We start from the raw sequence: 21,445 nt of genomic DNA, 5'->3' as shown, positions 1-21,445 counted from the left end.
ATATAATATATATATATATAATATATATATATATATAATATATATATATATATATATATATATATATATATATATATACATACACATACACACACGCATATGGACGGGCATGGGAGAGTTCCTGCAGTGTGTCGCACTCCAGCTTCATCTTTCTCTCTCTCCCTCCTTCCATTTCGGCCAGATTCCTCCCCTCCCCTCCTTCCCCTTTCATCCTATCCTGTCCTTCACCTCCACCTTTCATCCGACCCTGTCCTTCACCCTTACTTTTCATCCGCCCTCCTGCTAAACCTTTTTCTCCTCCTCCCCATCCACACCCTTCTCTTCGTTTCGTTTTCTTTGGTTCTTCTTCATCAGTCTTTGAGCGTTTACTGTTTTTCTTGTTGATGAAGATAATTTCAACACTGATTGTGGGAATAACCGTTGCAGTGTAGACATGGAGACTGGTATTAATTGTAGTCTTAATTGTGATTACGATAATGTCTTGATTTAGTGGCTATTGAAATTTTAAGTCATCTTGTTTTTCATCCGTCGTTTACGGACTCCTCTGCATTTGTGTTGTCTCAACCACCGTTCGCCACAACCACTACCATTGTCAACATCGTCTCTCACTCTGCCACTGTCTCCACCGCTACCAACGCAATCATTCCTGTGTATACTATTTACCTCCCTGTCAAAGACTACTTATGTCCTTCCCACGAGCCAAGGCCACTCTCATTGCTTACTTCTTGTAGTTATTTATATTTTTACTCGTGGTATACCATGTGCTGTTACTATCTCGTCGTCGTCATCCACATTATCATTTGGATGATCATCTTTATCTGTATGATGCAACATTTGCATATATATATATATTTCATTAACGTTTATCGAACTGTCATCACAGACACACATTGTATGGTATTTCTGTTCTATTCCTTGTGGAATCAAAGTTGAGAGAGAAGGGAGGCGTGGAAAGTGAAGTGAAGTGTGATGGGGAGAACGGGAAGAGACTAATTTGCCGGCAGTTTATTTTCCTCAAAACATTTATTCTCATGATTCAACAACGATGGACTTGATTCTTTATTTATGATAGATTAAACGAAAACTCGTTTCTTGGTACTTGGCGCGATGGGCTGAGGCTGGACGCCAGCCGCCCTCTATTTGGCTTTGTAACCGTTGAGAGATCGCATCAAACCTGCGCTGCATTGCCTTGCAGCTCAATGCACAGGCAGTCATGTTAACACCCACATGTGCATGTAAGCGCACGCCCAAGTAACATGCACATGTGTGTGTGTGTCGCCTTTGCGTTTGTGCTTTGTAGACGTGAACTCTTTTTACCTTTATTTACAATTGAAAATAGCGAGGATGACCTATATAATTACTTTTGTTTTTTAATTTAACGAACATGTTTTGTAGAGTGCTTCGGCGCAGATGTTAGATGATATCGGGAGATGCAATCACCTAAACATTTCCTCATACGTTTCATCACTACAACCAAATTAAAAAATAATTTATCGTTTTTATCCCCTGCCCATTCCACACAACAACCATTATTACTAATATTTCCTTAATCATTAGCAGGTTCCCTTTCGTCAGCCGGGCAAGCATGCCTGAGCCGCTACTTGGTATTGGCGCATCCGTAATGAGTTGTCATGTTTATTACCAGCATTTTTTGTCCTTATCCGCCAACTGACACCCCGTTACCCGCGGGCTTTGCTTTTGCAGATTACGTGAGCGGGGGCGAGCTCTTCACCCACTTGTATCAACGGGAGCGGTTCCAGGAGGAAGAAGTCCGCATTTATATCGGCGAGATCATCCTTGCGCTAGAACATCTGCATAAGGTAGGTCCGCTTGCTAAGACGCCCGACAGTATACTGGCATTGCTACCGCAGTGAGCGTCGGAAGGAAGGGGAGTAGGCCGAGGGAGAAAGAGAACGACTAAGGAGGATAGAGGTTGAGCCTGTGTGGAGGGCGAGTGAGTTGCAGAGAAAATGGAGGTAGTTTGTATGGAGGAGGTAGGTGTTTAGGAGGTGATATGAGCCTAATGGAATAAAAGGTCGGACGGAAGTATGGCCACCCTCCATCTTTGGTCCAGCATCCGTGTCGGCTTGAAATCCGCGCAGGAAAAGAGGGGAGACGGAAGAGGGGGGAGGGGCTGAGAGTAAAGTAGTATTTCGTTGGTGCGTCTGTCCTTATGGAGAACATTGGACCGAGGAAGTGGGAACAGGTGGCAAGGGAGAGGTTTAAGAAAGGTAGAAGTCTAAAGAGATCAGCATTTGTATTTGACTGGCGAGTTTTCTGTCACAAAGGAATGTTGCATGACTGGTCCACAGGGATACTAAAGACCCCAAAATATTAACTACATATACTTACGCAGTTTGTACCCCATATGGTGGTTAGGGAGTAGAGTGTAGGTAGATACATGGAGGGAAGATTAAAAGAAATATTGGACGGGTAGGAAGGATGTGAAGATGGTTTAAGTGTGAAGGAAGGTTAGGTTATGGAGGGGGCAATGTGGAAACAAGCGAACAAGACAAAGCGAGCGGAGTGAGGACAGCAGAAGCCGAAATAGAGAGGCGGAATTGGAGGGAGAGGGTGAGGGAGGTTAGGAGGATTCGGGGAATAGACAAAGTCGAAGGCTTAGGTAAGCGAAGGTGGAGAGTAGGAAGCGAGGAGTTGGTAGTGGTGGGGAGGGGAGGAGGTTTTTTTTTCGAAATCGCAGTGACTCGCCCATCTGCATTGGGTGCGTTGTGCCTGTCGTCGGGGGGCGGGAGTTGGGGAGGAAGTGGAGGAAAAGGTAATTAGAGATTAAGGAGACCTTAAAGGAAGCTGGGTGGAGAAGGGAACAAAGGGGAATTATGATGAAGAGTAGGAATAAAGAGAACCATGGAAGAGAGAGTGTTATGTATGAACACTGCAAATGAGGTTAAAGCATGAAATAGAATTTGAAGATGAAAGAAAATTAAACACACACCCACACACCATGGCGAGGCACAGAAGCTATATTGAGCCTCTGGGGATAGTCGGAGATGCAGTGGGCCATTAAGACTGGACTCGCAGTGTGTGTGTGTGTGTGTATGTAGAGAGAAAGAGAGAGTGGAGGATGAGGAAGAGGAAAGGTGGAAAGAGAGGGAAGGAGTGCGGCGGGACACGCTGATGACGTGTAGGGTGGCACTAGATGGTGGACAGGGCACCAGACAGACATGCAGGCAGGCAGGCAGGCAGGCAAGCAGGCCTGAGCAAACCTTGTGAGTTGGCCGCTGCGTCAGGATCCAGAGGTCGTGCGGGTAAGGAGGGGAGTAGGAGAGCGGAAAGGGAGGTAAAGGGTAAGGAAGGGAGTTAGAGAAAGAAGGAGTAAAAAAAAAAAGGGGGGGGGGAGGAAGGGCAGGGGAGACAAGAGGTTGTGGAAGTGAGGAGGAAGATGCATAATAGAAAGAAATGTGCAGCGGATATGAATAGAAATTGGGGACGCCTGGGATAGGACATTGGAGGGAAAATTCACAGATTCGATAGAAAAGATAATCGTTGGCACGGGGGAGGAGGAGGAGGAGCTGGTCGTGTGGCGCAGAAGTCTTCAAGAAATCCAACAGATCTTCATGAATCATCTGCCAGGAAGGTGGTTTGTAGGATGAGGTGGTGTGATGGAGGTGTTGTGGGTTGTGAAAGACCAATAGGATAAGGTGTTTGAGGTGCTGGTTGTGAAGGTGTTCGGGTTTGTAGCGAAGGTGTTGCGAGTTGTGAAGATGGTGTTGTCGATTGTAGCTATGATATTGTCATTGGAAGGGATCTTGGTTTGTGATGATGCACAGGGAAAACGCTCTTGTGAGCAGGGAGTGTTGTTAGGTCGTATTGGAGGTTTTCAGTCTTCCGAATATGAAGATTGTGCAACCCCACATGCATGGAAGTGCCTATACTAGGTTCCAGATCGCAGAATGGTTATGTGACATCATGTCCATTCCTAGGACATTAAAAAAAAGAAAGAAACGTTGACAGTTTGCCTTCTGGTTGGTGTAGACTAGGCCGCGTGATTGCCGATTATGTCGAGTTGGGATGTGAATAGTTGTGCACCTGAAGAGAGGAATGCGAGGGTTATAAATAGACCGTGAGGGTTAACCTTCGAGAGCGGTCTCGTCAATTTCCTGATGAGGTATTGAAGTTGGCAGAATGAAGTGGCGGGGGACAGTGACGTCATAACGTTAGTGGCAACGGTTACTCCTGTTGGCGCCTTTGGAAAGAGCAGGTCTGTTCGAAAAGTGTTCGCCATGGGCCTCCCAGATGACAACCCTATTGATTATACTGGCCTGGCCGTGGGGTTAGGACAGGTGTGGTGGAGAAGCGGAGGTGGTGGATGGGGATGATGGCGGAAGGGTGGCGATATGAACCGAGTGGTGGAGGAGGTACATGCAAGTGCTACGTGGAGTGGTTGGAAGAATGGGTGGGAGGAAGGGAAACCATGGCTGTTTATGGCAATTTCAAATGTCGACAGTAAACACGTTGATAGTAGAGCATCAAACCGCCACTCACGCTACCGCTTGCACCGTTAGACCCCAAACTCCAGTAGTCTCAAAGACCGCTCTGCTCTGTTGTGAAAGCTGCGTTGATGGAGGAAGCCATGGAGAGCCCTGGGGGTGGGGTGGAGTGGGTGGGGGAGAGGACGAAAGAAGACAAGAAGAGACGAAGGAGAGCAGGTGCAATAACAACGATCTGCAAGGAGCTTTCAGGCTATTGTTCTGAAAACAGGTTTTGAAACGTGAAAATTCTTACGCATTGCGATGTCGTTCATGCTCCATCTGATCTTGTATGTAGTACAATACACGCTACTTTGTTGAACGTTCAGATAAAGCACTTCTTCTCTAAGTACAGTCAGGGATAAAAATTTCCTCGAATATTATTTTCTTACCCTACCAAAGTCTCATCTCCCCAGCATTGAAGGCTTTTTTTTTTATTCCAAGAATAATTATTAGAATGTCGTCAATTATATTGTCTATTTATTCCGGAAGAAATGTAGTTTTCAGGCATTACTGAGAATGCCATGGTCATCAGGAAAGACAAGTCAAGACAAGCCAGCAAGGGTAGACGAAGTTAGATATCGTGTAAAGTCCCAGACAGTTTGTAGGGCAGGAGAATTTTACAGTGGTAGTGGTGCAAGGGGGAGGGGGGAAAGAATACCGTGACTTTGGTAAAATATAATGAACAGGCAATGCGTAGTAACAAACCTCGTACACCAGGCAACCGAGTGCGATAGATACATAGCCTTGGTAACCTTCGTCCCGAACAGGACACCTGAGGGAAGTAATATCGCCAATGCCTGTCAGCACATCTTGTTTCATTTGTATCACACAACAGCTTCGCGCATTAACTCCCCAAGACAAAATTTCTTCTATTCATATTTGTGTCATGATTGTGGCTCCCTTGTTCCAAGAATGATAGCATGTTCTCATTTCGGATATTTTCTTAGCTGCCTATTCATCCCGCCATTCTTATGTGACCTTCACGCCATGATTCACGCCGGTATATGACATTTTGAATTATGTTAGAGAAGTATTTCAATGTAGCTGTCATGCGGAATAAATATATATATATATAAATTGGTTTTTCTTATCTTCTCGTCGCAGCTGGGCATCATTTACCGGGACATCAAGCTCGAGAATATTCTTCTCGACTCGGAAGGTCACGTGATCCTGACCGACTTCGGCCTAAGCAAAGACTTCCTGCCTCAGGATAAAGAGCAGCGGGCCTACTCCTTCTGCGGAACCATCGAGTACATGGCTCCCGAGGTTGTTCGAGGAGGAACTCATGGTCACGATCAGGTAAGTCGGAGGAGGAGGAGGAGGTGGTGGGAGAGTTTCATGATTACAGGCTAAGAGATGTGAGCCCCTTCTCGGATACCAAGGTTTGTATATATGTATATATATATATATATATATATATATATATATATATATATATATATATATATATATATATATATATATATATATATATATATATATCCCTTGGAAGGGGGAAAAAGCCTTGGTATATGTATGTATATATATATATATATATATATATATATATATATATATATATGTGTGTGTGTGTGTGTGTGTGTGTGTGTGTGTATTATATATAAATAATTTAATTTGCAAGGATGGGGTGAAATCCGCTTGGACGCTTCACTTTATTGGACAGTTTAATGACCGTTTATGACTGTTGCCAGATTTTTTTTCCTACCCAGAAGGAGCGAGTCTCTAAATCAAAAAGGAAGTTGAAAATTTCTTAGGGTAGAAATTTTGAGCAATTATATTTCTAAGGATTGGTTTGTGAAGTGTAATGGTATAGATAGATTACTAGAAGAATTATCATATACAGGGAACCAATAACATTCGCAGGCAGTCTGTCAGAGAACAGTTATTAGTACGATAGGAAGACAGCAGTGTTAGATATAGAATATTGGGTGATATAGGAAGAGTTGTGTGTAATAAAGACAGTTGTAATTGACTTCGAATATCGGGTGGACAGTGACAAAGAAACCTTTGCAAAATATTAGAAATGTGAAATTTATATATATAATTGATTGCCAGTGAAATGAAGTTTAAACAATTCGAACACATCTTCACAAGGATGCAGATAATCGTACCGAAAACAAAATAAAATGCACAGACTTTAAGATAAAGAGACGATTGAATAAAAGATGATACACAGGGTTGTGTGAATGCGGACACGAGCTTGGAATGTAAAACCCGCCTCTGAGCCAGTTCTTGCAATATAAACCATTGGATGCAGTGTCAAGAGAGCTTGGTATTCTTTTGAAATCCAAGGTAACCAAGGATAGATAACCAGGCGTTTCCTGCACCGTTTAAGATGTGGAAAAATATGACGAGAGTGCCTTAAGGGGATTGACTGGTGAATAATAGATGCAGGACACATTCTCACGTGAGCTCTGCGGTCGGTGCAAGAAATCAGACACGAACGAATAAACAAAAAAATGTACGACAGTTCTGTTTTCGTCGTGCCGCGTTGTTCAAACATCCCTACTGCAATGTCGTCAGCACCAAGTTTGATGAAGGTTACTGTACCGAGTCTCTTTATAAATATATATTCTTTTACCCCCGTGGCTGCCGAGGGGTTGCCATGGAGATGAAGGAAGTAGTCTGATGTTGGAGTGAAAGAAATGTCACCCAGTACAGACGGATAATCGAGGTAGATCCAAGCCCCTTCGCTACCGGGGAAGGGCGACGCGTAAATAAAAGTCAACTGCGGCAACCGAACACGAATTTAGAGTTAACAATTAGCTGATAATGAATTTATTAATCATCAATAGTCCTAATTCAAAGGAAAATTACAAAGCATATATACACTTTTTTACCCCTTCCTGTAGTAAAATAGGAGTGAGGGAGAGCTAAATGGCCAAACATTGACTAGCACTGAAGCATGTGGAAAGACTGTTCATCGACCTTTATTGAACTAAGTTGGAAAACCCTAACTAGAATAGACCGTTCCCATCGAACAAAGACAGATGACCACGTTAGAACAAAGGCCATTGAACAAAGTCAACAGCGACGAACAAAGAAACTAGACGCTTTGAGATGACGTACGTCAGAGTAGCTACAGATACAGCAGTGACCAAAATAAGAAACTGCTCTTTTAAATGTAAAGCATAAAACAGTGCATGTTGTGGAGTGAAACATGGAAAATGTGCGTGTATGGCAAAGATAAGATAAAGACTGATTTGGGAAGCGGATTTGAGAGCGGCTGGCACTGCGAAGCACGGAGAGAGCCGGGGGATGTGGTTGATGGGAGTGGGTGGAACGGGGATGGAGTCAGTTACTTTCACTTTCGTGCCAGCAATGCAGAACTTGGAGTTGATCCTGACCGACTCGTCTCTGCCTCAGTGGGGGCTCCACTTCGTTCCGTGCGTGCGTGTGTGCGTGCGTTGCGCACACGCATACGCACTAGATGTCTTCGAAGTTGGCATGTGTGACAAGGGAAGTCCCTTGGAGCTGGAATGGCCGGGACAGTTCCGTGACGTCATGTTGCTTGAATGTTTTGCGCGGGAAAAACGCCGCAACCGGACGACGCTCGGGGAAACTCTTGGCTGAATTTGAACTCTGACTGAGACGTTGGTGTAGGGCGGCGTGTTTGGGTTGTGGCACTGTCTTAGACCGTGACACACTGCCACACCCTATGACACATCATCATTTCACCCCGTGACACACTATGAAATTTCCTTGACACCCTTCATAGACGCGAGGTTTCTCAAGGCTGGCGTTAGCTGAAACCAAATCCGTAAGTTCTGATAACGTCACAATGGGTTTTAAGAAGTCAATTGTTGTAACTGTATTCAAGCAAGATGAAATTACATAATGACTATTTATTATTATTATTAATATTATTATTATCATTATTATTACTATTATTGTTGTTGTTGTTATCGCCTTATCTGTTCCTTTTCCTACAGGCTGTGGACTGGTGGAGTGTCGGCGTCCTTACTTACGAATTGCTCACTGGTGCATCGCCTTTCACCGTCGAGGGCGAGAGAAATAACCAACATGAAATCTCAAGGTAGGTGCTCGCCAACTCAAACATTACTTACATTGCAGGTCCTTCGGACTATCCCCTCGGGAACGAAGCAGCCTCAATACCGCGCCACAAACGGGTGCCACAAACTACGTAGGACTCGTGACTTGAAAATTAGTAATTGAAACTGACATTGCTTTGGTGAATACTTTATAAGTTAAAGCCAAATCAATCAGAGAGTATGAGAATACGAACGAGTTCCATATGCATTATGGATATACAATGTATCATGTCCAAAGTGGGATTGAATACTCTAGTTACACTGACTGGAAACCCGTGGCCCCACATGGCTGGCAACGGTCTCGAGCCTAAACCTAGATCTCTCCCGGAAGGAACTCTTGAAGGGTGTCCCAGTTGCATTATTTTTGGACAATTTCTGTTACTAGATTATAATAATAGAAGAACAGTCGCCGGTTGTCAGCTCTCCTAATTTGAAAAAAGTGCAGGAAATACAGTTGAAGTTGATAGGAAATATTGGCCCCTGTTCTGAGACTGAATGCCAGCCTCACGAGGTTGCATCTCCAGATGGATTGACGGTTTTTGGAGATCATCAGGGAGACTCGTCTCCCTGATTCCATCACGCCCCTCTTGCATGATCACCACTTGCCAATGGTTCTTCTCTCCCGTTATCTTATTGGCGTTTTTCTTTCTTGTGATAAATTCTCTTGATCTCTCAGATGCTCTGGTGGTAGTACAGCACAATTACTAGATTTGTATATGTGTTCACGTGACCTTGTACTTGTTTTTTCTAGACACGCCGTTGTTTTTGTGTGTGGGTGTATTCGCGTTGTCTGCGTCTGCTTGCCTGTCTGCTTTCCTTCGTGATGTGCATTTGTTCCTTAGATTAATTCGTTTTTTCTTTGTGGCCTATTTTGCTCGGTCATTTTTAGTGTCAGCCAGGGTACAAAAAGACATTTGTCGTGTACATTATCGTCCTCGGCATTTGTTGTGGGAACACATGTTTAGCTAGGGTTAGTCAGACATCAACAGCTGTTGAGACTTGGATTTCACGTAGGCACGTGTTTTGGCGAACTCACATCTGGGTCACTGAGAGAGTCAAGTCGAACCAGAGGAAAGGAACGGTGAGGGATGGGAGAGGGGGGGGAGTTTCCAGATTTCCCTATAAGGGGTTCGATTATGATGTGCGAGGAGTTTCGATTATGTAAAATAGCAGGTTTATGTATATTTGTTTCTGGAGTTAGTAAGGACCTCCGCCCATATGTCCCTGGTCTGTTTACTGAACGGCACGTGCGCGCGCGCGCTCAGACAATGAATTCCAACTTCAGTAAAAAAAAAAAAAAGTCTTTCGATGTGTGATCGTTAGAAGTGTGTGTGTGTTCCGAGGTTATGGACTGAGTCTTTACGAAGATGGACAGAGTGAAGACTTCCTTTTGGGTTTCTTTTGAATATTTTGACCTTAGGACGAGGAAGAGAAATTTGGGGTTGGTTGGGGTGGTGGGAGGAGTCCCTCGTAACTCTTGCCAACCTGAGAGTTCGTGATCTCGAAAGTTTGTTGATGGTTTAAAAATATTGAGATGATCCCTGTAAAAGATCGTGTCGACTGCGCTCAGAAAAGACCAATTCAGAAGTATTGGACGAAAACTCAGATGTTAAGGAAAAGTTACCATGACTTTGGAAAAATCTGCTCGAAGTTTCTTGAATCAGTCCCCTGTCTGCAAGGACCAGTCCGCATTTGGAGCTGATGTGAAATAACTTTGGATGTTGAAGATATTATTCGATGTGCAAGAAGAGGCAACGGCGGGTTTTTGAGGTCAGGTTGGGTGAGTGAGAGGATCTGGTCTCCCCCCCCCCCGGCCCGAACCCATGGAAAGTGCTATGATCCAAAAATTATGAAAGTCATGGAAAAAGTTTATACGTTTTGTTATTAGTGAAAATACAAAACCATCGTTAGAGTGACATAAATGCTTAGGTCACTAGATATTTTTTTTTTAAGTAAAAGTTAATGACCTTTTTTTTTATGCTACTCTCATATTTCGTCGAATACCATTTTAACAAAATTACCTGGTATTATCTTGTGAGTGTGTGAATTTCACTAGTACTTCTTCTGAAACAGCTAATATATTTTTCTGTTAAGAAAATGGCCAAAGATTTGTACTGGTTTTGGAATTGACGAATATTTCTTAAAGTGTTTTGGGACATTGAATATACTGTAGAACTAATGAATTCATTTTTATGCTATGGAAAATCATCTCAGCTTAGGAGATGCATCACTTAGAAGGGAGCAATTTGCAAAGGAAAATTACAACTAATTATTTATGATAATCGGAAACAATAAGTTGAATTGACGAGCAACGAGAACCGAAACGGTGGTGTGTGTGTGTGTGTGTCGTAGTTCACCCACGACAAAGGTAACGTGTCGGAATTCCAACTTTCGAAATCTTATTCACTTCACTGAGTGGAGATGGGTTCCTTACCGATTATTTTCGATTGTTTAACGAAGTAGAAATTCGCTATAGAATAACCTGGCATGAAATTGGTTGTAGTTTGTGAAGAACCTCACAGGACTATGTATATGTGTCAGGTAGTTCACCTTGGGATAGAAAAAGCCATAGAAATTCTACCTTGCGCGCGTGCACACACACACACACACACACACACACACACACACACACACACACACTATATTTCATTGGCAACCAACTAAAATATTATTTGTTCATAAGCCATTATCTGCTGTACTCGTAAACGAATCCTTACCAGTTGAGGCTGTAGTAGGAAGGTATAGAATACCAATGAGGCTGTGAATATGTGCAGGGGGATGCGGGTGTGTATGTATGCGCGGTTGCGCGTGGTTGTGCATTGTTTATAAGAACCTCTCCTTGCGAACCTCCCACTCGCTTCTCAGTCTGCTTCCCCATCCCCTTTGACTTTCTGTTGTATTTATTTATTTTTCCCTTCCTTCTATATTCTGTATCTCTTCTCTTCCGTGCTTCGTTTTAATTTCCCGATTTTAAATCTTCCCCGTTCTTAGGTTGACATGATGTGAGAGTAGATTCTGTGAGACCTTGCCCGTCCGCCTCTGTCTTTTGTCCTCCTCCTCCCCCCCCCGAGACCCCCTCCATCTCCTGACCTTGCATGCTTATCCTGCAGCTGCCGGTAGCCAGCCACGGGGTGCGCAACAGTTCGACGTGCTTGTCCGTCAGCTGTCGCTCTGTAGTGTCAAAAGCTCGGTAGGAGGCTGGGGGTATTGCAAGTTTCCCATTCTTCTGACTCAAAGAAAACGGATTCGAGCCGCGTCATTTCGTTATATGTTATTTGTTGAGAATAAAAAGAATGTTTTTGTTTGTTAATTAGTTAATTTATTTATTAATTTATTTGTTGATCTATCTATTTACCAATTTACGAGTATTTATCTCTATGAGCTGAAATCGAACGTACGAATGTACAATACTGCCATTGTTGATACAGATACAATATTGTCCTATCGGGCTGACGTTGTTTTGTGTTATTCAAACAGCCAACGCTACCATCAAGCCATTTGGTTGCAGTGGAGTAAAAAATAAATGTTGGCAAACATATCATACCACATATAAATTATTTCTCTAACCTGTTGTCTGTAACAGCAAATTTTTGTGCCGTGCGTCTTTACACGTTCCCACGAAAAAAAATTCAATTACTGCACTTGACGTAGCAGCAAAATATAAAGATTTGCAATGATTTAAACGTAATATCAGTCCATTGTATCTGAAATCAATGAAGTAGACACGATCTATTAGCGTTCAGTTTAATTCTACGTTCCGCCAGGGAAATTTTGTTTAAAGAAATAAAGAATTAATTTTAATACTCCAATGAATTTTACATGTGAAATAAAACGTAAATGTTTTATTTTTCAGATTCTTATTTTTACCAAGTAGTCGTACGTGATATCAACTGTAGTTGCTCAGTTGATTAGTGACAACAAATCCCACCAACCCGACTCGCTTGTGAACAATATAATCTGCGACGAGCCGTAAAAAAAAAAAAAAAAAAAAAAAAAAAAAAGCGATACGTTGGCTGTATGTGACCAAGCCCTGAGGGACAGGATATTGATTACTTTTTCTCTTTTTTAATTGCCAAAGTTTGAATTCAGAACTTGGAAATTGCTTTAGTGTTGGTGGTGATACTGAATCTGATAGTTGTAGTGATTTTAATCTCTCTCACTCGGATACAGTATCTCCTATGCAGATGTATACAAGAGTACATGTATGCGCTTGCTCGCAAAAACGTATAAACGTGTTTGTGCTTGCGTGCGCATCTTGTCGAACTCTTAAGCATTGCGATGCATTTATGCGGGAGAGTAAAAGTGAAGAGAGGGATCGAGGAATGCAGAGGATGATTCGGCAGAAGCTCTGCTGGACTAGAAAGTGGAGGAAGATGTGGAGGCGAAAGAACTACCCGCGGGGAAGCGAGGGGTGGGCGTGGGTTGGGGGTGGGGAGTAGTGGAGCACCTAGCCCTTTCGCTGTGCCGACGTGCTCCATTTAGTGCGGCTGCCGCCAGACGATTTTATTCAGACAAGGCGGGAGGTCACCACAGATAACGTATAGACTACTCCTTTGGGAGCCACTGGAAACATTAATAGAATCTCGGTGGACTTCCTGCTACGGAGGCGTTGTTTCTACATTCTATATCCAGGTTGGAGGAGGCAGGTGCCGAGTCAGGGTCTGCTGAGGAAGGGGACGTGCTACTCTTAGGAGTCCCACTGGGAAATGAAAAGAAGGGAAGGGAAGAGTGGAGGCTGTCTGGGCCTGTGGAAATGGGACTTATTTCCCCCCATTTGTATTTATGTTTGATATGAAATGACGCGGGCCGCTCGGTAGCCCAGTATACAGTGTCGATCTCATAAGTTGGTTGTCGCGAGTTCAGTTCCCTGGACCCGCTGCGTTCTATGTCGCGTTGGTTCCCGGCAGCCCTGGCCAAGCGTGGAGGCAATCTAACACCGGCCAAAAAAAAAAAAAAAAAAAAAAAAAAAAAAAAAAAAAAAAAAAAAAAAAAAAAAAAAAAAAAAAAAAAAAAAAATTGGCTTGCCGCAACTGTCAGGGCTTTGATCTACTAGGGATTTCTCACTTACCACTTCGTGGGATTGGGATGGTGAGTATTTGTTGACGTCCTTTTTCTGTTTCTTGTCTCTTATTATCCGTCATATGTGTAACTAGGCTGTGCACCTGGGGTAATTTGGAGCACAAATACTTATTCGACTTGTTCTAATGCAAAGTCATTGGTAATAATAATGATGGTAATAATAATAATGAGAAGAAAACAACAGCAATAACAATAATAACTAAAATGGGGAGGTGGAGTGGCTAAGGCCATTTGTAATGGAAAGGGGGATTTGATGACATTGGGAAGAGGACGTTGATGCAGTAAATGGAGCGAACGAAGAGGAAGAGGGGGAAGAGCAGAAGGAGGAGGAGATGAGGTTAAGGTAGCGTGGAGGTGTTGACGATTTAAGTGGCACTCGTGTGAGTGATGGTGAAGGTGTTGGCCGGAGTTAAGGTAATAGAAAGGCCAAAGTTGTAGAGACAGGTCGAGGGTATAGGTTTAGAAGGGCAGAGGGTGTGGTTGGTATATTTTGCGGAGAGGGTGTGGCTGGAGAGGAAGTGGCCATACAGCTTTGGTTGCACTTTTGAAGGAGGTAAGGAGGGTGGAGGCGAAGGGGATGACAGAGGTATCGTGGATAGCGGAGCGGCAGGGGGGGGGGTGAGAAAGGATCTAGTGAACGGATGATTTCTGGGCGAAAGAGCAGAAGACTTGTACTATGTGGAGAGGTGGAGAGGCTGCAGTCCTTCTGTGAGCAGCATACGGGCAGAGAACGACCAGGGTGGAAGAGTGGAGCCAGCTGAGGTGGAGCAAGTGGATCGATGGGTTATGCAATGCCTTGGTTTCCACACTGCAGCTGCTTGAGGAGGAGAGCTTGGTGCTGGGCCGCACACACACTGATCGCCCCCTTTTGGAAAGCCCTTGGGGAGGAGGTCGAGTTCTTTCCAGAACCATGGACTATCCGGATCCTACCTCACCCCTCTCTCTCTCTCTCTCTCTCTCTCTCTCTCTCTCTCTCTCTCTCTCTCTCTCTCTCTCTCTCTCTCTCTCTCTCTCTCTCTCTCTCTCTCTCACACACACACACACACACACACACACACTCTGTTTAAGACCTATTTACCTTTTACATTCCTTTGGCCATGAATGACTCACACACACACACACACACACACACACACACACACACACACAGACATGCGCACGTACAAAAGTATGTATGTATGCAGTGTGTATGGGTGTTTGTGTATGTGTGTGCACGCGCGCGTGTGTAATGACACGGGGAAACCTGTGATCATAAATCAGGTGAGATGACGGTACCCCCAGGAGCCACAGAGCCGAGGGCACCACCCTTTCCGAGTGTGCTCCTACAGCCCAAGAGAAGTTGCAATCATCGATAGTCTTTGAGAAACGAGCCGAAATCTTCGTATTCATGAAGCGGGAACGAAACAGACCGCGCCACTTCACTGAAAGAGAGAGAGAGAGAGTATGGGAAACTAGATACTCGCGTTTGGTCCGATCGATTATGGAAATGTACGATACGTTATGAGATGGACATATCATCGATCGGTGCAGGACGCCCGCCAAACCGTTTGCACAGATTACGAATGAATATGGAGAACGAAGAATTGGCCCCCGTTCGCTTTGTAAATTTGAACGTCAAAGTATTTTGTTCTGTCGAGAGGTTAGGGGAAGGGGATCCCAGTACCAAAGGGGAGTGATGCTATATGGTTAAGCAGTTTCGACATGATGGAATGTTGCTCTGGACTTTGGTTCAATAAACTATCGTAGGATTTGCCCCAAATTGTTGAAAGCCTATCTTATTTATTTTAGGTAAGTGAATCCCAGCAGCATTCGTTATATTTATATTGATAACTTGGCTGCAGCTATAGCATTATTTTTTCACATTGCGAGAAATTGGAGCTCTGAGGAAACTTACACTTGCTGTAGAAATATGAAAGATGGGTTTGTAGCGCGTTTATACCAGTCCTTGATCGTAGTAGATAAATCCGGACCCAGTTGACAAACGTCATGCGATTTCGCCAGATCGGTTCGAGTCTGAAGGATTCTGGGAGCTTTCGGTGAAGACCTCACCTAGAGGGCGAGGGTACGAACGAAGGGGTTCGGAGACTCTCGGAAAGAGAAGTGAGGGGTGAGATTTCGTTGTGAAGGGCAGAGTTGGAGTGTGTTTGAGGAAGGGGGAGGAGCACCAGACGAGGTGAAGAGGTGTGACCTACATGGCTCAGCACGATCGAGGTCGCTTGGCTTCGGCGCGTGTGGGTGGCGGGAGAAGGGAGGGCGAAGGGAAACGGAAGGGAAGAAGGGAGGTGGACGGGGAAGGAGAGAAGAGGGAGGACGGAAACGAAGTGGATGAAGAAGGGGAGATAACTGAGGATAGCTGGATAATAAGAGAAGGGGAGAGAGAGGCACTAAGATGAAAGTGAAGAAGATATTTCAGGAAAGGAGAGATTATTTTGTCGGGAACAGTTACCGCTTCAGTACTTGGGGACAGTACCATACAGAAGACGTAGACACGTAGATGTAGAGTCTAGGGATAGTGCAACGGTGAAATTGTGGAAGTTCAAAAGTGTTCAATATTTTCACATGTAATGAAACTGCTTGACTTAGGTATGTTGCGATGTCTCAAAAATCCTTAAGATCTTAAATTCATAAATCATATGCATTCAGTACCTGCTTAGAGGCCAGATAAAAGGGAGTGAATATAAAGGTGAAAAGGATCCTAAATATAAAGAGAAGTAAAGGGGAAGATGGGATAAAGGAAGGAGCAAGAAACAAGGAGGGCGACTGGAAGCGGGAGACGAGTGGATGGATTCGGTTGAAGGATGTTATGGAAGCGGAGTTGTCATTGAAGGACGATAGGTGGAGTGAGTGAGGGAGGAGACGGAGCAGGTGGTTTTGGGAGAGGCGGAGTGGAAGGGGAGATATACACGGAAGCAAGGGAGGTCAGATTAAATTTGTAGAGGAGGAGCTGGGGAGGGTGATTGATGTAATATAGAACAGTAGATACTCGGCATCGCATGGGCGAAAAAGGAAGTTTCTCTCTCCCTCATGCACACGCACAGATACACACACACACACACACGGCTCGAAGGCGCAATGGTAACGCTCGCAACTGCTACTCCAGCGGTCTTTTTCGAATCCTGCCCAGGGCTGAAATATTTTCAGTATCGCTGCGCTGCGAGCCGGCACTGCAACTCTTGTGAGTGGGGAGTTTTGTATGTGTGTATGTGTGTGTAAGGTCACAGCATTACCCATAGATCGGTGCTATATGAGCTCTGATATATCATTCGTTAGGGTAATAGCTGTCGATCACGAGTTTAACACGTGATCCAAGACCATGAATCACGAAAAAAAAATCAAATGCGCAACTCCAACCCAGCTTGTATTCTCGTCATATACTGACCTTGATAGAACCCTATTGACTGCTAAATGTTTAAATATTTATTTCTTTAGTGGACAATATGCGAGTAAAATTATGCTCCAGAACACCCAACGGATTTAGGAAATTCTCTTGTGTTAGAAAACAGAGAAAAGGGTGAAGGTGGGCAAGTGGGAAGGAAGAGGTGGCACCAGCGAACGTAGGGAGGGAAACAGAAGCAGTGCTGGCGAGCAATGGGGGAAATGGAGTCGATTCGGGCGAGGAGCGAGAACAGCAGTGCTTTCCCAATTATGGTAAAATGTAATCAGGTTCCTTCCAGAGTAATATTTCAGGATTTTATGGTTATTTATCCTGAAAATGAGGAGTTAAGATATATGTATGTATGTATCGAATTTATAGTGTTACCCACTATTTAGAGTGAAACGTAGATCTCCGGGTAAAACTCGCTTGACTACCAAGGTGAAATAAGTGAAGATCATGGAGGCCCTGAAGAACAACGTGAAGACCCAAATGATCGAAGTGCCCGGGCAAGTGCAAGAGGAGAGGGTAGGAGAGAGAGAAGAGTGAGAAAGGAAGTCGTAATAGGGAGTAAAGTAGAAAGGGGAAAGAGGGGATTAGAAGGTATTGAAGAAAAGAATCGAACTACGTGCAGGATAATGGAAGAACAAAAACAGGGGTGGGGCTGGGGGGATAATTGGAGCAGGGGAGGGGAATGGGTATGAAGTGAAAGTAGAAGAGCGGGTAGCGGAAGAAGAAAGGAGACAAGAAACGCAAATTGCCGCAGAAGCTTTGTCAGATCAGGAGGAGGAGGTGGAGGAGGAAAAGTGGTACAATGAAGAGGTAGATTAAAAAAAAAAAGGTGAAGAGGAGGAGGAATGCAGAGTAGGAATTAGGACTGAAAGAATTTTCAGAAGCCAGGGAAGGAGGGGAGAGGAGGCGAAGAGCCAGGAGGTAAAAGAGGAGGTTTAGTGGGAGTCGGGGGTGGGGGAGTAGGAACGACGTAGCTTGCCGAGATGGAGAGAGGGGAATATAGAAGTGATGAATGAGAGACGAAGAAGGGAAGAATATGTAGGAATGGTATGAAGAGGGTGGTTGAAGGAGAGATGGAAGAGGGGCGGGGGATTTGAAGAACATGGGAGACGTGGAGCGAATGTGAAAAGATTAGAAAGAGGAGGAAAGGAACCTGAAGTAAAGGGCGTGACAAGAAGGGAAAATAGATAGAAGGGGAAGGGAAGTGGTAGAGGGAAGGGGAAAAGATTGAAAATAGAAGAGGGAGGAAAGGAAAAAATGTGCAAGAAGAAAGAGGAAAAATAGCGGGAGAAAAGGGGGAAAGAGAGTACGCCAAGAGAAATAAAAACGAAGATAAATTGAGGAAGAGGAGGAGGAGGAGATGGAAAGAGAGGCGAGCCCACGAGGCGATGTGAAACTGAGTGATGAGGGTGAGGGGGCGGAAGACGGACGGAAATATTCAAAGAACAAACAAAATTTTCAAGTCGGCTGAAGGTGGCCGAGACTTGTGGGTGGATCTAGAAGCTACCAGGGACGGGGGAGGAGGTAAAGGGGGAAAGGGCGCGCTGTATTCTTGGCTAGGGTGGAGAGGAGGGGAGAAGTTTACCTAGTTAGGGGGGAGGGGGAAAGGGAAGGGGGAGGCGAGCCAGGTTGAGAGGAGCTTTGAATTTGGTTACAGGGAGAGGGAGAAATGGAGGAGGGATGAGTGTTGAAAGGTGCCTTTACGTAGAATGGTAGACAGGAAAGTAGAGACCCAGTGTATCTCTGTGTAGGGCTGTGGTCCTCAACCAGGGTCCAGGGAACTCCTTAGGGATCCGCAAAGGTTCCCCATAGGAGATACAGATCGAAAAATAGTACAGGTGATGTTAATTTTAGTCAGTGTTGAAGTTACAGGGAGTTAAGAAAACAGCGCTACATAAGGGTCAAGAACGAGTTGTATTGTGGAAGGAAGGTTTTTGTTTTACTGTAGGTCTGTGGCGGTGGGAAGGGGAGGTGGGAGAAAAGTCTTAAAAAAAAAAAAGTAAGGGTGGAGTAAGGGAAGGGATAAGGGGTGCATAGTAGTGGACCGACAAACGGGTCAACTCTTCTGGAGTTCCACGACTTGCAGGTCATAAAATCCAGACGATTTTATTCATCCAAAGAGTGGACCGCAGTACGAAGTGACTTTCAATCGACCAAGACTCCTTTGAAGTCGTATTTCGCTCCTTGTGTGGCCTCAGGAGCCACAAGAAGGTTCCGAGCACAGCTGCATCGCAAGAGAATTCAGATTTGCAAGCTACACGAGGAGTGGAATTGTTAATGGCCCGATGGAAAGTTAGAAGCCGAGATGGGGAAGGAATTTAGATATCATGAAGAAAGACGAGGATTCCGTAATGGAAGAGCAGAGGCATGGGGGTGGGGAAGAAGGGTGTTGAAATGGCGGGAGGGAGGGAGGGGAGTTGGCTTTCTTGAGGTTTTAAAAATTGATTGAGGGCTGTTGCCACCGAAGACAGAACGAGGGGAGGATCCTGCAGTTTGTCGACTCAAAGAACCGAGAGGGTAGTACAAAAGTCTCACCTCCGTTGACTGTTTCCATGCCACATAGTTACGGAAACTGTTAACTGGGATAGACTTCAAAGGTTGGCGGGAAGCAAGAGTCAGTGAGTGAGTGGAGGGGAGGGAGGAAGGACAGGTTGACAATGTCGGGGATAACAAGGGAAAGGATGCTCGAACGGTGTGAGAGGGTGGAGGTGAGTATGCCTTGGAGTACAGAACTCCTTCAAGACGTATATCCCCGTGAAAGGATGGGCGACTTCACAGATACATCGTCAACCGTCAGCAGTCGCACACGCCATAGGATACGCCAGCTTATTGATAGCGTCTAAAAAATAACCTTGGTTAATCTTAACCTCTTCATGCTAGTATGTTACTTTTTTCATTCTGTCGCCAGACTGTTTCATTCATCCTACTGACACTTCTTCGGGAGCGAGTGGGAAGGTATAAAGAGGCTGACTGTAAAAAGGTGATGAGTGTGTGTAAAGTGCTGGTGAGACGGGCGTGGTGCGAAGGCGCGCGCGTGAGCTCTGGTCAGGCTAGACACAGCGGCGCCGTTCCTGTCTTCAGCCGCCTGTGGCACGAGCTGCCTCTGCCCGCCAGCCTCGCCGCCTACATATTAGTCTGGCTGCCTCATTACTCTTCAGCTCGCCTTCTTGTTTGCCTGACCGCCCACTTACTTGCCTTGCCGCCATCCTGCTTGTTTGACCAGCCATGGCTGTGGTCGAACCACCTACATGGTTCCACAACAGATTTTTAACTTCGTCAATCGCCAATTCTCCGTGATTTTTTTTCTCAGATGCCTCCACCTCGCGCTCCGATACTTTCCTTTCCTTTTTTTTTTCTTTCTTTCCTTTCACTGTCTATTACTTTTTATATTGTGAAGGTTTCACCTTTTTCTGAATGGCCCTCTGACCTTTTCATGCCATCATTCTTGTCTAGTTTGATATATGCCTTTTTTAAAGTTATTTCACTGGATGTATTTTCTGTATACAAGTTGATTTTTCTAAAGCAAGCAGAACTTGTCCATGTGTTATTGATTGTTAAGGGTACTTTTTCACTTTTCTTTTCTACAATGCATACTTTCATGTTTTTTTGTTATCGCTCTGGTACATATTCACGTAGCAACTGGTAGGTCGTCCGCATGAGTGGTAAAGAATCGGAGGTTTAGAAATGAAAGGGAATCTGAGAGCAAGTGCAAAGTTGCACGTGGGCAATCGAAACACGTGCGCAGTTGCGGTTTTAGACTAGTTGTCATCGGGATTCGCGTAAGAAGTACTGTAGTCTTGATACATTTCTCGCGTTTCTCGTCTCTCTCTCTCTCTCTCTCTCTCTCTCTCTCTCTCTCTCTCTCTCTCTCTCTCTCTCTCTCTCTCTCTCTCTCTCTCTCTCTCTCTCTCTCTCTCTCTCTCTCTCTCTCTCTCTCTCTCTCTCTCTCTCTCTCTCTCTTTTCTATAAACCGGTATCATGCTGCTTTTGGTACCATTTCAGAAAACAATGGAACTTAGTCAAATCGCCATAAACATTAATAGTTTTATTATTTATTGAAGCATTTATTTTATTTACTTGTGTTTATGAACTTGTGACCATATTTGATATTTTTGCTCCCTCGTGTTCTTCAGAGACTCACTACCAGGCATTTACTTCTTTTTCTTTTTCCATCAGACGCATCCTGAAGACGCAACCGCCCATCCCTGAGGAGTTGTCGCCCGAGGTTAGCGACTTCATCTCGAAGCTTTTGGTGAAGGACCCCCGTCAGAGATTAGGCGGCGGACCTGGAGATGCTGAAGAGCTCAAGAGACATGCATTCTTTAAGGTAAAGCCCCTCCCCCCCACACACACGCACCAAAATTACGTTCACGGGTTTTTGTTTTATAAATATGTCTGAGTAATATAATTGCAACATACAGGAAATTAATTTTTTTGTT

General features: G+C 44.6%; 1 protein-coding gene across 2 annotated transcripts in view; it reads left to right on the top strand.

Moving 5' to 3' along the window:
* LOC143039854 (ribosomal protein S6 kinase alpha-5-like) overlaps positions 1 to 21,445 on the top strand; it is a 329,791-nt gene that overhangs the window by 298,093 nt on the left and 10,253 nt on the right. For both annotated transcript variants that reach the window (XM_076210124.1, XM_076210115.1), the window contains exons 4-7: positions 1,705 to 1,820; positions 5,595 to 5,789; positions 8,423 to 8,526; positions 21,183 to 21,333. In XM_076210124.1, coding sequence (XP_076066239.1) covers positions 1,705 to 1,820; positions 5,595 to 5,789; positions 8,423 to 8,526; positions 21,183 to 21,333 — 566 coding nt within the window. The remainder of the gene's footprint in view (positions 1 to 1,704; positions 1,821 to 5,594; positions 5,790 to 8,422; positions 8,527 to 21,182; positions 21,334 to 21,445) is intronic.

Source organism: Oratosquilla oratoria, chromosome 2 (assembly GCF_046742065.1).
Source record: "Oratosquilla oratoria isolate Oo_2021 chromosome 2, ASM4674206v1, whole genome shotgun sequence".
Classification (NCBI taxonomy): domain Eukaryota; kingdom Metazoa; phylum Arthropoda; class Malacostraca; order Stomatopoda; family Squillidae; genus Oratosquilla; species Oratosquilla oratoria.
Note: the sequence above shows the minus strand (reverse complement) of the source record. Positions and strands in the feature narration are given on the sequence as shown.